Source organism: Mya arenaria, chromosome 3, assembly GCF_026914265.1.
Source record: "Mya arenaria isolate MELC-2E11 chromosome 3, ASM2691426v1".
Taxonomy (NCBI): Eukaryota; Metazoa; Mollusca; class Bivalvia; order Myida; family Myidae; genus Mya; species Mya arenaria.
This window is the reverse complement of record NC_069124.1, coordinates 3,459,289-3,475,538: the sequence shown is the minus strand read 5'-3', so window position 1 is coordinate 3,475,538 and position 16,250 is coordinate 3,459,289. Positions and strand designations below refer to the sequence as shown.

General features: G+C 34.2%; 1 protein-coding gene across 1 annotated transcript; it reads left to right on the top strand.

The window, feature by feature from the left end:
- Positions 1 to 1,310: 1,310 nt before the first annotated feature.
- LOC128226615 (39S ribosomal protein L22, mitochondrial-like) lies at positions 1,311 to 12,309 on the top strand. The gene is made up of 8 exons (XM_052936577.1): positions 1,311 to 1,330; positions 5,007 to 5,046; positions 6,092 to 6,199; positions 7,226 to 7,328; positions 7,786 to 7,851; positions 8,391 to 8,468; positions 10,189 to 10,258; positions 11,972 to 12,309. The coding sequence occupies exons 1-8, from the start codon at positions 1,318 to 1,320 to the stop codon at positions 12,187 to 12,189; spliced, it is 696 nt and encodes a 231-aa protein (XP_052792537.1). The 5' UTR covers positions 1,311 to 1,317; the 3' UTR covers positions 12,190 to 12,309.
- The last annotated feature ends 3,941 nt before the right edge of the window (positions 12,310 to 16,250 follow it).

Genomic DNA, 16,250 nt, shown 5'->3' with positions numbered 1-16,250 from the left:
TATTTGATAAGGCTGGACTCCTTTATCGTTCAGCTTTTGGACAAGCCTTTTCTGAGCAGTATTTTTAAAAAGAACTTGTTGAACTGATGAAGGTAAACTGGAATTTGTCAAATTCAAAATGCTTGTGCATACATGTACGCGGTTAGAGTTTGTATGAAGAAATAATCTATCAACTCTAATACTAGCACATGTGGCCAGGTAAATATTCAACCGATACCTACCAAGCGGGTTAATTGTAACTGTATGTTCCATAATATAGTTCGTACATAAATTGGTAAGTTTGTTCTTTTTTTAATAGTTATAATCAACCGCAAAAAATGTTTGTTTTATTAAAACTATTGCATAATTTTGATTTTGACAATTCTATACGATTAGGTCAATGTGTATATTTATACTGCACTACAGACGACAACATGTACTTGTTACAAACATATATTTTTTTCAAGTCAAGGGAAGCAAATCTTATAAAAGATGAAAAAAATAGTGCCGAGTTGTCTGTACAGAGTGGAATGATCAAGTGTTATCATTTCACTCGAGCCAGAGTGAAATGATCAAGTTATTATTCACCAATATTTTTCATTCTTGCACCGATATGCATGAAATAAAACGCTGTCACAGCGTTATCACAACGTTGTGTGTTTGCTGGGAGGTAGCTAATGCATTGCCAGGCAATCCGGATTTTCTTTGGGAAAATGTTGATATTAAGCTAGAACTTAATTTGCGCTTGGATGCGAGCTGTCCACATAGTTGGAGTCAACAGGAGCAGTCTAGTTGGAGTCAACAGGAGCAGTCAGTGTTTTCGTAAACATTCATTATTGACAAGCATCACCGTACGATATATTTAGAACTAGGCAAATCATAAGTAAGATCAACCTATAGTCGTTTTCACATTTCTACATTCTGCCCCTTCCCGCCCCTCCCCTTAAATTTAGAAAAAAAAATTGCACATGAAAACAATAACCAAATGTTCTTGATTTACTGTTATGCGAAAAATAGTGTTCCAACATTCCTATGTAATTTTTAGTATATAGAATATACACCGAATTGTTGACTCTTTCAAACAATAATTCACATAATTAATATTACATAATAAACATAGTAATGTTTATTATAAACATCTAATCATACGAACAATCACACAGCATATTTCAATCTAAAACAATTTTTACTTATGATTTCTGACGCAAATTGACCATTTAAATTCTTATCACATCCCTTCTGTAGCCGAACCGGGTTTTATCCCTGAGTCTGGGTCGAAATAGGGGAATAAAACCTAATCGTCTCAAAAATTGTAAAACTGTTGTCTGCTTCCAGAAAATGGCGTCGGCATGTATGACTTTCAGAGATTTATGTCATTTATCTTAAACTCATATATCTGCTCCCCTCAACTGTACTGCATCAAGATTGATTTATTATTCTTTTTTTGTTTAAATATTATAGTGCTCGTGCGTATTACAAAGTTTTATAATTAATGTACTGTAACTTGCATGTAATGTTTGGGCAATTCTATTATAAAAGTAAACCTGGGTTGTGCTGTCTGGGTCAAAGTGATTTCCTTACAACATTAGCAATCTGAACACATTCTGCTTCTATCCATAAAAACAGGCTATTCATAGGGGTTTTGTTCTGACCAATTTGTGGATGAAATTTGTCCTCTTTCCTAATTAGTCCATATAATTAATAACAGCCCCTTCGGAGTCTTTGACGATTTTTGTTTTGGCAACTCTACGCTCTCATATCCCACTTGTTGTTTTCCTAGCCAAGAATGACAGATCCCAGCGCTAAGTATATTGAGCGGAAAGATAACGGGCACCTGCTAGATAGTTAAAAAATGGCGATGCTTTCTTGACGGATCGATCTGAATTTGTGTTTCATAAAACACTTAAGTGTAATAAGAGAAAGGTGTTGGCTAAAAATAATTTATGTTTAACTTTTGTGTTTTTATTTAACCCATTTCATTCGGGATACACCTTTTGGTGTAGTTACCCTTTACATGCGGGATACACCAAAAGGTGTAGTTTTTGACGTACTGAACTTTCACTTTATTTACTTTCGTTTTGACTGTATTGTTTCCGGTTTATACGTTTTCCGGAATGACCAGATGTTATGCGCAGATAGATGCGCAGAAAATTTTAATGAAGAAATAATTTTAAAACTCCAAAATCGAGTTAAATTTAAGCTTTTTATTGCGATTTTGATGCAAATTTTGGTTGAAATGGATAGGACTCTCGACCACAGTGACGATAGTGATATTGGGATGGTTATAATGACGAACTTTATGTGAATTTGTTTGATACAAACAGAAGACATATTAAAACATCGATAGAAATCACAAACTATGGCATTTGCATTATTTGGTGGAGTTTTTATGACGATCTTGAGGAGTTCTAGAATGATTAAATGACAAAGAGGATCACCCCAAGGTTTCCAAGTGGGAATACAAAGAATGGTGGTCCTAAAGAACAATATGACCCAAGAAAGCCAGGATATTGCATTAATGTCATTTATCAATAAAACTGTTATGGTGGCAAGACTTCTGGACCTTACTGGTCGAGGATTCAAACTGCTATTCCAACCAACATCGCGATGAACATCCACCCGCCCGATTTGCTCCGGCAAAGTGGACATGGGATGATATAAACTGTTATAACTTTTTATAGATTTGAAATATATGCATAATTCTTTCTGCATTTTAAAGACAGATTAATTTAGAAACTTTCATACATTGGATTATGCGACATTTGAAAAGAATTATGTGTGCTTTTTTTGCTTTCAATTTGTGCATATTTATTTTTTGGTGTTTTTTTTTTCATCATCACCTGGTTAACTTGCAAAAAATAATTTATTTAAAATCATTTGCTAATAAAACTTACATAAACATGTGCATATTTTTATTTCCTTTCCAAATATGTAATCTTTATTGGGTCTTGTACCAATAATAAAGAAGTTATTAGTGTTTATACAACACAATGGTCATAAAAAGGCAGATGGCTTATCAGTTATTGGAAAATGCCCAGATATTCAAGGTATCATATCTAACTGGGTCTCAGAATGAAATGGGTTAACAATGCAGTGTTAAATATTGTGGAGTTACAGTTGAAGAATATAATTTACATTGGTATGAGTCAGTCGACTTGTGGTGTTTAGGGAACAAAATGAATATCCAACTGTTAAAAAAAGTTCCCTATATCCACATTGTGGCTATTTCCAAATGTTCCTAAATTGGCCTAAGCATATGCTGTTCTTCCGGGAGCAGTTTAATTAAATAATTGTTGGAAATATAAAAAAATTAAACTTACTGCTGAGTTCTGTGCTATATTTAGCACCTCTCACATTACATGTAAAACATTTCAATAATAACATGAACTTATGAAAAAATTGTCATAGTTTAATGTGACCGATAACTGCAATCTTTGATCGCTTATATATATATCGCTGCTGGATTAACCTACAGTTACAACTATTAACTTAATGTGCTGAGTTCAAACATCACTGAATTTGATTAGGTTGGAAAAAATGTCTATTGCTTATAAAGTGAATTAGTTAAAATGTTAAAGAGTAAGAAAACATATTAACCCTATCCTTTCACAGTGGTTTGATAGGAAAGAGCTCCTGCTTTGGTGTCATATGATCTGTACAAAATTTAGTGACATTGAACCTAAAATATTTATTTTTTTCTTCAGATTTAACATAGGGGTCACTCCTTCCCACAATTTAGCATAAATAACTCAGAATTATTTCAGTTTAACAATATCAGAAAATCTGGAAATGCCTAAATATCGGAAATAATAAGATAAAATTTATATCACTGTATTTGAAATTTAATTCTCTACAAACTTTACATTATTTACTTATTGGTTAACCTAAAAGAAATACCAGGAAACTACGTTTGTAATGCATAAGGGTCAATTATTCAATAATTACAAATTATGTCCTATGAAGTGGGGATACTGATATGTACTGATAAGCCATACACTGGAAGGCCTAATATGGCTTGGGTTGTTGATAGCTTTGATGAGAGATGTTGCTTTTCTAAGTGGTGGATTTTAATGGCTTAATAGGCCCTTTTGAGATTCTCTCTATCAGTGTTACTATCAAAGGCTTTGGCTATTGTACTTAATAAAAATAAATATTGGTAGAACCTAACCTAAGAAAAAATCGAGCAGCAGTGTTCTTGTCAAATTTTTATTGGGTCAAACGAAGAAGGTAAGGCATACGTAAATGAACGTTTTGTAAATATTCGAAAAAATGGTGAAGGTAATGATTGTTTGTGAGTTTTTACAAGGAAGTCAATACAAAGTACAAAGATTTTAATTTATTTTGTCAAAAATTTATCAAAATATCTTTCATTACTGATTGGTCGAAAAAAAAAAAAAAAATATGCGAAGTATGCCTTTGACCTGGCAATGTAAACATCATTATGATAATACTGCGAAGCCGGCAGTGACTGGACTTCAGCAGGAATGAGACTTCAGGGAAATCTAGGGGTATACATAAAAAACATTTTCCAATATATGAAAAAATCCAAATTCAATGGATGATTATAAAACCTGGAATCTATATTGGAAAAAGCCACTGTGTGTTGCTTTATTGGATTGGTTCGGAGGTTTCTGTTGCAGTTTGATACCAGATTATGTATGGTCTTATCGATAGGACTGGTATCATTGCATCATCCTTTACTTCATTGTTTTTATGTTACCATTATAAGCAACTGGTAGATATAAAAAGAAATAGATTTCTGAAATAGGTTCAGTCGGGTAACTGTAACACCAACATTATTTTTGGTTTGGCCTCAATGTGACTTATGTGATGAAAATACCCTCAGGAAGGAATTGACAATAGTCCATCCTGAACATGAAAACAAAAACAAATCAGGAAAATTACTGCTTTTGTGAAAAACAATATTAAATTGTGGATGGTGGCTGGAGCCCATTTTCAGCCAAATTTTAGATAGAGAAAAAAAAACTGTTAAACATTGTTTTACCTTTTGTTCAACTTTTTTTCAGGTTTGACAATGCAAAGGCATTTAACCAGGCTTCTTAAAAGGTAATGTAACTTTGTATTGCTGTGTAGATGCTTTGATAATTTGTTTTATATTATAATTTCCAAAGGATGGGATTTTTCAAATGTCAAAAAAATCTGATAAGAAGAGTATAGATTTCCCCCCTGTTTTTCTGCCTGTAATTTTATGCTTTTCCTGGCTTCCATGGCTCTCTTATGGATAGCCTTTTTATTTATTTTTTGGCAGTCTGTACAGTCGATTTTGGTTAACTGCTTTTTTAAAACCTACATGATATCCCCTGTATAAACTTGTAAATGAAAGGGATAATGATAATGGTGGATTTTGACATCAAGTTAAAATTTGTTAAAACCATTAGGTTAAGTTTGTTTTTTAAAGCAACACTACAGTATATAGTATGCTTAGAGTGAAGTTGACCTAATTGACTTGTATGAAAGCTATTTCTAATGAAGATAAATAAAGTTTGTTATCACATTAAAAAGGAGAGAATTAGCTGTATCAACTTACCATTTTTCAAAAATTACATCACAGAAAAAAAGAAATTGAATTGATATGTGTAAAATCACAGTGGTATAGGTATACACTCCTACGTTTGGAGTACAGAAGGTTGAAAAATCAGCTCTTGATAGGCTTATCAAATATTGCTCTTCCTTCTGAACACTCTGCACCAGAGTGTAAACTAATATTTACTCTTTTTTTTTTAATCTTGCCTTGAAATATATTCGATTTTATAAAACAGACATACAGACTTTGAACTTGTATCTCGGATTTCTGTTATATGAGTTGAAACCTTTTTCAAAACTAAACAGTTCATTTCAAGGCAATCAGGGCTTTTACAATATTTTTAACAAGAGTGGTTCTTAATTACCCATGTTACCTAAGTCTACACCACTAGCTAATGAAATGGACCTTGAGCTACTGAATGAATTGGATTTAATGCATCGTTACACATATATTTACAAATAAATTATGCCCTGTTCACGCAACTAATTAAAGTCAGATTGACAGTAAATACCCGTATGTTTTTTGAACATTGCAAATACACTTGTACAATGCAATACATTATTGCAGATTGCCGGCCGGATGCCAAGGACAGGTGTATCAGGGTTTGCATACATCTTCGGTATCGCTGGACAGAGATAGGAGTAGTGAGGATACAAAGGACTTTATGGGCAAGATGTATGGCTGGTGTTTTACTGTTGATCAATTATTATAAATAAAATGATAAGAAGGTCAACATCACTGACTATTATTACATATTGATTATCAGAACTTTTCCAAAAAGCTGCACTCTCACAGATTGACAGTTTTGACTTTTCTTTGAATGTTTGTCTCAGAATAAGCTGATTTTGGCATTGATGCCTTCAATTCAGTCATATAAGATAACCCACAATAGAACAGATCACAATTGTTTTGAAAACAGCAAAGAAATTCAATTCTTCTTAAAGCATTAGTCAAGCTTAAGCCATAAAACATCAATTTTTGATCGTAAATATAAAACTTTGCAAACTGATCTTTTGTCAGCAGTCTTGAATCACCGGTTTCCAGACCTTTTCACAAAAATAGCTCATACTAAGACAAAGAAATAAAAAAAGCTGACAAAACGGTCAATTTGTGACAGTGCAGCTTTAAAATGTAGTTGTTGTACAGTTTTTAGACTGTTTCAGTCCCATTCCTCTTTTGAAAGGATATTCTTTCCTCCCAAGTTTTAACCAAAATGATACCCTGTTTTAAATATTTTCATCTGTAATTTATGTAGTCAATTAAGGTGCGATGAATGAAAATAGCAGACAAGTTAAAAATTGCATAATGAATCTTTGTGATAAAGTAAGCAAAATTTTAAATTGGAATTGTTTTACATGAATTACAATGTAGAATATTCAGCGATTTATAGATCATTGAACCATTTTTAAACTCCAGCCCCAATTTCTTGAGACATCATCATAACAGGATAAAGCCAAGCTCTTTAGTTTTGTTTCAGTATTATTAGTGTAATTCTTAATAGTTTTAGGACTCTAAAAGGGAATTATATTTATTAATCAGGATAAACTAATTTTTATTTAGCAATATCAAGATTAAATAAGAAATTTGCTTAATGAAATAAATTACCTAATTGAGCTTTTATTTTGCTTAAGAACTTTCAAAAAATTGGTGCATGATAATCAATTATAGATAATTAAACTTTGGTTTGATTCCAACCACTAGGAATGGCTTGGATGAGTATACATACAAAGGGCAGAGCAGGTTTGTAGACTACAACCAGATTGTGTACGAACCAAGAAAGGAGGGAGAAGATCCAAGGCCTGCAGTAAGATTATCATTATTGTTCTTTAATATTAATACTATTACCATATTCATTAACACATATATATGGAAGAATTAATGAAGAAACTTTGAAACAAGCATGTTTACACAATATAAAGATTAAAGAATGTTTACACAACCATGACAATGCATGAAAAGGTAAGAACATATTATTTTCCCTGTCTGACCTTTTAGTTTATGATTGTAATGTTCTAAAATACTTGTTTCACAATCACTGTAAATTTAATGATTAAAGAAAATGATTGTACAATGTATGGTCTTAACTCGTTTGATCTCTTCCTCAAAAGTCTAGCAGCAGTATGTGTTTGTGTTGCGCACTAACATTTTCTCAACAAGGGATAGCATTAATTATGTGTATTAACAGGAAGTCCCATTAATGTAGTCATGTTTACCTTCTGCTGCTTTAAGTCGAATGATAAAATATGTTATGATCATTTCAGGAAATATGCCACAAGAAAGTCATGATTGCTGTTACCCCCAAGAAGATGTGGTATCCAGCTTTCATGGTAAGATATTATCGGTGATTTCTGAGAGGACATGTTCATTACACAACTAAAATTCATTTTTAACTTTTAATGCCCAGAAAGGCAGCATATAGTAATCAGACCATCTGACTGTCCCTAAAGTTTCTGATCAATAACTTGTGAATGTTTAGGTCAGAGACCTAAGTTGGTCATGACCAGCAGATGAACTCTAAAAAAGGTCAGTGGGTCAAATTCAAGGTCGTGGCAGGCAGGCGGTGGGCATTCCTCCAGTGTCAAACCTTTGGTATCAAATAATTCTAGTTCGTTTTGACATTTAGTGAGTAAACTTGGTATGTAGGAAGAGTTTGTGAAAGACCTTTCATGGGATTGTGTTTGGAGCCCCTAGGGTCAAGGTCAAGGTCGCTGTTACTAAAAACAGAGGAAAACATTTGTTACTGCAAAACTTTAGTTAAAAAAAATCTCTTAAGATCATAATTATTAAGATCTGAATTCCATTGTAAATGAGATTCTAAAACGATCTCTCAGCAATTAAACTTTTTTCACATATATGTTCTTTCCAGGTGCGAGGGTTATCCATAGATGAAGCAATCACCCAATGTGAATTCAGCAAAAAAGCAGCACCAAAAATTATTAAAGATGTGAGTAGGTTTTCTATGTGGCCTGCATAGCATTGCAGGCATATAGGGATAATGTTGTCCGACAGCAGCATTGTTACCTGCATCACAATTTAATGTCTGCTTCCTAACTTAAGCATTCATCATCAAATCTTTATCAAACTTAGATACAATGCTTACATGTTTTGGCATAGAATGTGATAAACAACCAGATTGTACTATTCTCTCTACGTAAAGTTATGGCCCTTGAATTAGCCAGAATTAACCATATTCACCCTTACTTTAGCATTTCGAAAACAATCTACCAAAAATTAATTGGCATGATAATTATCTTGATCAAGTCTGATCAATAGCCATATTTTATTTTTCATTCGGGAGAAAAGGCAATTTTTTTTTTTTTAAAATGACCATATTTGCACTGTATGCTTGCTAGCATTTAATCTTTTAGGGACATTATATCTCAACCGAGTATGAACAGCCAGATGGTACTATTAACTCTAGCTAGAGTTAAGCTCTCAAATTATCCATGCTTGACGTGATTTACATTGTATGCTTTTTAACTTGAGCAATTCTTATCCAAATTTCAAACAACAGCCAGATTACGTTTTTCCTTTTGGTGCTATCTCCCTTGAATTTTCAAAATTTGACAAAATTGAATATTTACAATTTGGCGTTTTTTTCTGAAAGAGTTCAATTACTGTCATTTTTTACACAATTTTATAAAATGGGACATATTATAGTTTTACCTGCAGCGAAATGGGTGGACGGGCTTTGTCCAGTGAGATGTCCCCTTAAGAACTTTATTGTCTTTGTTCAATCATCACCAAATTTGGTAAGAATGTGTATTGGCATAATATTTGGGACAAGTTTGCTAAGAAGCCATATTACTATAGTCACTCTAGTCAACCTTTTTTTTTTATAGGAATTACCTAAAATCGGTCTTGTCCTATTAATGACTTTTGAAACCTTTGTCCAATCATCACCAAATTTAGTCAGTTGTGTATGAGCAGAATTACCTGGTCAGGTTCGATAACCATCCATGTAGCCTCTGTATTTAGATTGTCCCTATCTAAATTTCGCTTAACTTACAAGCACTTGTCACAAAACTTTGTGTTCTAAGACTAGGACGGGCGTATTTTGTGACATTTGCTGCTCGTGTCATTATTTGTAGTCAAAAAATAAACAGAAAAATTGTTAATCTCAGTGTAGGATCCCTATAGATTTCACCTTGTGTACACTAGAAGTAAATATTTCGCTTGAAGCCATTCGTGAAATGTAGCTTTTGCTCAATCGGTAAAATTTACCTAAAACAAACAATAATCTTCTATATACCTCTTGTTTGACCAGAAAGTCAGATGAGCATTAGTGATTCGCTACGCAGCATTCTTGTTCATATTCGGGTACCACAGTTTTGGGGGAGTATATCTCAACAAAGAAAGATAACCATTCAGATTACATAAACGTTGTTCTCCAGATTTAGTGCCCTTGAATTGTTCCTGTATGACCACAATCCGATTTTACGATGTCTGTCTCGCATTTTCTGTTAAAAAAAGATGACTTTATGAGCAGGCACCATATGCAATTTGCAGTATTAACAGAGCTACTGTTTAATCAATGGCTAGGTATTTAACACAAATACAGTCATACCCAAGTTAAGTTGTATTATGGAAGACAAATATGAAGAGTGGTAGTTTATACAAATTGTCGGATGAGTAATGCTGCTTTATTGTGTTTTTGTTTTCAGGTTTTGATAGAGGCCCAGGAAAGAGCTATCAAATTTTTCAATGTAGAATACAAGTCTAACCTCTGGATTGGTAAGTAGATTTTGTAATTTCAAATTTAGTTTGCCCCATTAGTTCATCTTAGCTCGATCAAACATGCTGTTAAAGATTGTTGCCTTGAAATAATTTTGGCTTTTTTACTTTGCAATCCCTATGCCATATTTCTATATTCAAAAATGCATCTGTGTCCATTGTTTGAAATACACTCCATTCATTGATGATGGCGAATAACCACTGATGATTTCCGTTCATCACAGAGGTGGCAAAACTAAATTTGCTTTCTCACTCGCTCACTCACTCACATGCTCACACACACACTCACCAAAAATTCCAACCACCCACCCAAAGCACAGGTGATGATGATCAGACTATTGTGAAAATTTAAAATCACACAATCCTTCATTCCATGTATCCGCTCTATTTCTTGTGTCTGGATTGTAACTTTCTCTTGTACATACAGTCTTTGAAATAACTTGCCACATATGTTCAACATACCAAGATGAAGTGTAGCATGCATGATTCTACCTCAAGGTTTCACTTAGGGTTTGTTAACTATGGAATGCTGCATATAAGGACATAAGAGTATAGGTGTTGAACAGGTTTTAAAAAAAACTGGTAACATGCGTTTTACAAACCAAGACAACTCGTTGCTTGCAAGACCCATGTCCCTACCTGTAAGGTCGAGGTCACACTTAGTATTTGTTTTCTTTGGAATGCTGCATTCTTATTAGGACATAGAGTATAGGTGGCCATGTCTGGGCTGTAACTTTCTCTTTTATGGACAGTTTTAAAATAACTTGTCACATGTCTTCGACCTATCAAGAAGACATGTCCATTGCAAAACCCGTGTCCCTACTTCTAAGGTCAAGGTTATACTTTGTGTTCATTTATAATGGAAAGCTGCATATAAGGACATAGAGAATAGGTTGTCGTATCTGGGCTGTAAATTTCTCTTGTATTGACAGATATTAAAATAACTTGCCAAATTTGTTTGACATAATTATCAAGATCAAGTTTTTCGTGGAAGACACATAAACCTTTTTCTTAGTCAAAGGTCACACCTGCTGTCTGTTTATAATGGATTGCTGCATATAAGGACATAAGGTATATGAAGTCAAGGCTGAAACATTCTCTTGTTTGGACACATTTTAATATACCTTCATACACATATTTGACATATCAAGACAATGTGTCGCATTTCTTTCTTTATCCACGCATTTTATGGCTATTTTTTCTCCTTCAAAATGATCTTTGCATTACACTTGAGTACCACTTCGGGGGCTTTTGTCACTTACAGTGACAGCTCATGTTTACAATATATGCTAACCATTAGATATAAAATATTCAACTTTTCAAAGATTTAAACGAAATAATAAATTACTGCATTGATATGAAATTAATAAAAATAAATTTAAAGGTTTCCAGCTTCCAAGGGTTAGGCTATTGACAATTTACATGATAGTGTTCTTTTGATATGATCATATGGATGGTTAAACCTGTACATTCCATACATACCTTAATGGTGCACTTAAAATAAAATCCATTATCTTCCTCCTCGCTAATTAACATCAGGCTATTTGTCAGTCAGCCATTTAACTGACCACTTAAGAGATTATATTTGTTGTAAAATCCAATGGATTAATTTGACCTCCTCTTACCAACAACTGTCGACACCTGACCATGCTGAGCGTTACTCTTATAAGCATTATGTAATTTACCTTGCCAGTCCCTTTAATTCTTTTTCAGCTGACTCATTTGTAGAACGATGCGATTATATGGAATCATTGGTACGACGTTCCAGGGGAGGTATTCGTAAAATAAAGTATGAATACTCTAACTACTACGTGAGATTAAGAGAGGGACAGCCGCCCAAACATTACTATGCCCCACGTTTGACGGGCAATGAACAACTAGAGGAATATATCAAAGAGCAAAGGAATAGACGAATATATAACGGGCTGTAGAAGATTGATACATATTTGTGTTTTCTTTAAAGACGTACCAGAATAAATATATATATGTTATTTTTGAATGCTTGGATAGTTATCATATTCTGAAATAAAGGAAACTGATATGACAAGTCAGCAGCACTTTTTAGCTCACCTGAGCATTATGTGGTCTTTGGGTTGTCCCACTTCTGTAATCAACAATTGTTTCTATCGACATCTCCTTTATCGCTGAGTCAAATTTCACTAAACTTCTCTGGAATGATCCTTTGGTGGTACTTTTTAAAACTGTTAAAGATAAATAAATCCATTGAGAAATATTACTTGGCACAGAGCTTAGATATTTGGCATGTTGCATTGTCTAGTGGTCCTAGATAGTTTAAATGATACCTGTTGGGACAAAATTAGCTCCAACCCTTGTCTGAAGCTTAAAGGCCTAGAGCTAAGATATTCAGTGTGTAACATTGTCTAGTGGTAACCTCTTGTTATAACATTGTCTAGTGGTAACCTCTTGTTATTTTATCTCAAACAAACATATACAGCAGTTCTGTTTCTTTTAAAAACAGCCAGATCTGCTTATTGAGTAGATAATGGTCCTTGATTTTGTGTAGCCTAATCAAAGTAAATATCAAAGGGAGACAATTGTTACAGATGGTTGTGTATTATTGTATGTTTTTTCTCCCTTTGCCCTTTGGAACATGGTTCCCTTTGAATGTACGTTCAGTATATTGCATGTTACTACATTTTTTAGCTCAACTATTCGAGGAATAGGTGGGCTATACTACTCGCCGACGCCAACCTACTCGCCCCCGCGTTGACGTCGGCGTCCGGTTAAAGTTTAAGGGCAAGTTGGGATTTTCACTTATAAGTCCAATACCCTACATTCAATTGACTTAATACTTCACACAGTTGTTCAGGGCCATCACATGATGAGGTTAGATAACTCCATATTATTCTTTACACAGATTATGGCCCCTGATTTTCTATGGAACTTGGGTTAAAGTTTTAGGGCAAGTTGGAATATTTATTAATAACTTCTATATCCTTTGTTCAATTGACTTAATACTTCACACAGTTGTTCAGGACCAACCCACAATGAGGTTACATAACTCCATATTATTCTAAATATAAGTTATTGCCCCTGATTGACTAAGGTTAAAGTTTTAGGGCAGGTTAAAGTTTTAGGGCAAGTTGGGATTTTCACTTAAAACTTCAATACCATTCATTCAATTGACTTAATACTTTACACAGATGTTCAGAGCCATCACATAATGAGGTTAGATAACTCCATATTATCCTTTATACAAATTATGGCCCCTGATTGACTATGGAACTTAGGTTAAAGTTTAAGGGCAGGTTGGGATATTGTTTAATAACTTCTATACCCTTCATTCAATTGACTTAATACTTCACACAATTGTTCAGGACCATTACCCAATGAGGTTACATAACTCCATATCCTTAAAACAAGTTATGGCCCCTGATTGACTTAGGTTAAAGTTTTAGGCAAGTAAAAGTTAAGGGCAAGTTGGGATTTTAATTAAAAAAACTTCTATACCGTTCATTAAATGCACTTAATAAAATAAAAATTATTTATGACCATTTTACAACAAGAAACATAACTCCGTTTTAAGCCTTAATACAAGTTATGGCCCTTGATTTTTTTATTTTTTAATTTTTTTAATTTCCTTTGAAAGGCATATTTGTATATTCTTAACCACATTTTCATAATGGAAAATCAAGTTATTTAAATGACTTGCGTCATTGTTTGGGCGGGCTGGTGGGAGGGCAGCATCAAAGTCACCATATGTATCAAATAATTTTAGTTAGGTTTGACATAAAGAGACCAAACTTGGTATTATTACATCGTTATTGTATTCTAAGTCAAAGCGGCGTAGTCGATTGCGCTGTCTTACGACGGCTCTTGTTGTAGTATGTACATGATTTGGATATGAAGTACTGTCACTGGCACAAATAAGAATTGTTCACCAAACTTAACTGCTTGCTACATTTTCTGTCCACACATGTTGAACATCAGCTAACCCAAACACAAAATGTTCAAAGTGAACTATAAGTTTGTTGCCTATTACCCAAACATACTAGCTCTGCATGAAAATGACCACACACACCTTGACTGTAGAGCATAGGCCCTCATGGTCCTATTGTTTGAATGTAGCATTGCCGTTGTGGTCAGAATTGGCACTGCCCTGGGGTTCACTTATATAAAATTATATAGGGAAAATTATTTAGATAGCAGGTTTATGTTTGTGCAGACCATAATTTTAGTATTATTATAAAAATATTGATGTAAGTGAGTGACAGTGTTTATGGGCATCATATCTTGGTCAAGTTCAATCATAGGGTTAATTTCCTCTGTAAGTTCAGAGTTATGTTTATTTCTTGTGCAGCCAATAACTTTTAACAGTATCTTTTATCTTTTTGTTATTCATTAAATGATGTTATAATAATAAAGTAAGCCTAACCAACACATGCCGTTACGTCGCGAACCAACAGATGCCGTTACGTCGCGAACCAACACATGCCGTTACGTCGCGAACCAGCAGATGCAGGGTGTGTGTTGCTACGAACTATGCTAAGGTCTGCTACGACAAAGAACATAGTTGGAAGCTACACATAATAGCGGCGTACCTAGCGTTACGCAAATGCTAAAGCGCGTACTACTGAAAAAATAACTGACAAAATAAACGTTTTAATTGCGAAATTTGATGTAAAAACCCAACCAGTACCCGGGCAAGGCACAATGGACCCATACTGGTAACGTGTAAAGCAAATGTTATAGTTCAGTACAAGACGTGATGGTTGAAAAAAGGCCGGAATGTTTCATCTTTGTTTCAATTTTACGTATGATTTGTGTAAAATATTACGGTTTTTAAGGCACAAAAGGCCATGAAATATACGCCAAATTTCACCGTAAAAAAATCAAATACACAGGGGAGGATGCCCCCGGACCCCCTAGAAACTGGTTGCGAGTACATGCTAGATATCTCTAGGAACGCCCCTGCGTAACCTTACAAGGCTGAAGAGAAGAACAAATGTTTTAAGCAGGCTGATTTATTGGTGTCCTGAATGAGCCTACACTGATACTAGGACATCTGGGTAAGCAGCACAGAAGCTCAGTTCACTAGTGCTGCCCGTTTAGTTAAATATTGGTAAAGAGATAGATTTGTTCCGTATTGTGGCAGCAGATCCAGATCGGTGACAGAAACATCTTGACAATCCAATCCAAACTTGTGCCATATTTGCGTATTTGGCCTTGAATACCATTTTGGTATGTCCACTTAACTGCAGTTACAAAACTTACTGGTACTGCATCATCTTCTATACGAACATTGGGATTATTATTACTACTAAACTACGTCATTGGTATACTCTTTCAAAAACGTGTGAAACAAATTAGATAAGTTTCCAAATACGCTAGTTCACCTTTATCATCAATAGAGTCACCTTTATCAACAATAGTGTTACCTTTATCAACAATAGTGTTATCTTTATCAACAATAGTCTTACCTTTATCATAACCAATAGTGTAACGGCCCCCATTAGTCAAATGTTTTAAGTTTAACAACCAATAAAAGGGACTATGCACTTTTAACGGCTTTTTAATAAAGAAAAATGTGGCAAATCATAAGGAGTATTTAAACTACGACAAGACGGCTTGAAATACTCGACAAATGTTGACATATGCTCATATCTTGACTTTGAAGTCCGCCATTTTGATATTTTGCGCCTTTTTAACAGGGGAATTTGTGGCCAAGTAACTATTAACATTAGTAAAGGCTACTGTTTTTTATTTGTACCTTAATCATATGTTTATTTTTATTTTTCACATAACGACTCAATTAAACATGATAATGCATTAAAATTAAAAAAAATATAATTTAGGATATATTGGTTTTAGCCTCTCGCAGACACCCATAACCTCATACCTGTTGGACATTACCAATCATGGAGTTGCCGACCAACGCAAGTACCCATCCTTGACATTACCTATATACGTGACGACCATCGCAGTTGATTAGCACCATCTACGTTTGTTGGACAATACAAATCCTGGTGCG

Bases quoted from the DNA above. Each gene is read 5' to 3' on its own strand.
- LOC128226615 (XM_052936577.1), top strand. The intron at 8,469-10,188 runs GTGAGTAGGTTT...TTTTGTTTTCAG, and splicing joins CACCAAAAATTATTAAAGAT to GTTTTGATAGAGGCCCAGGA. The intron at 10,259-11,971 runs GTAAGTAGATTT...ATTCTTTTTCAG, and splicing joins CAAGTCTAACCTCTGGATTG to CTGACTCATTTGTAGAACGA.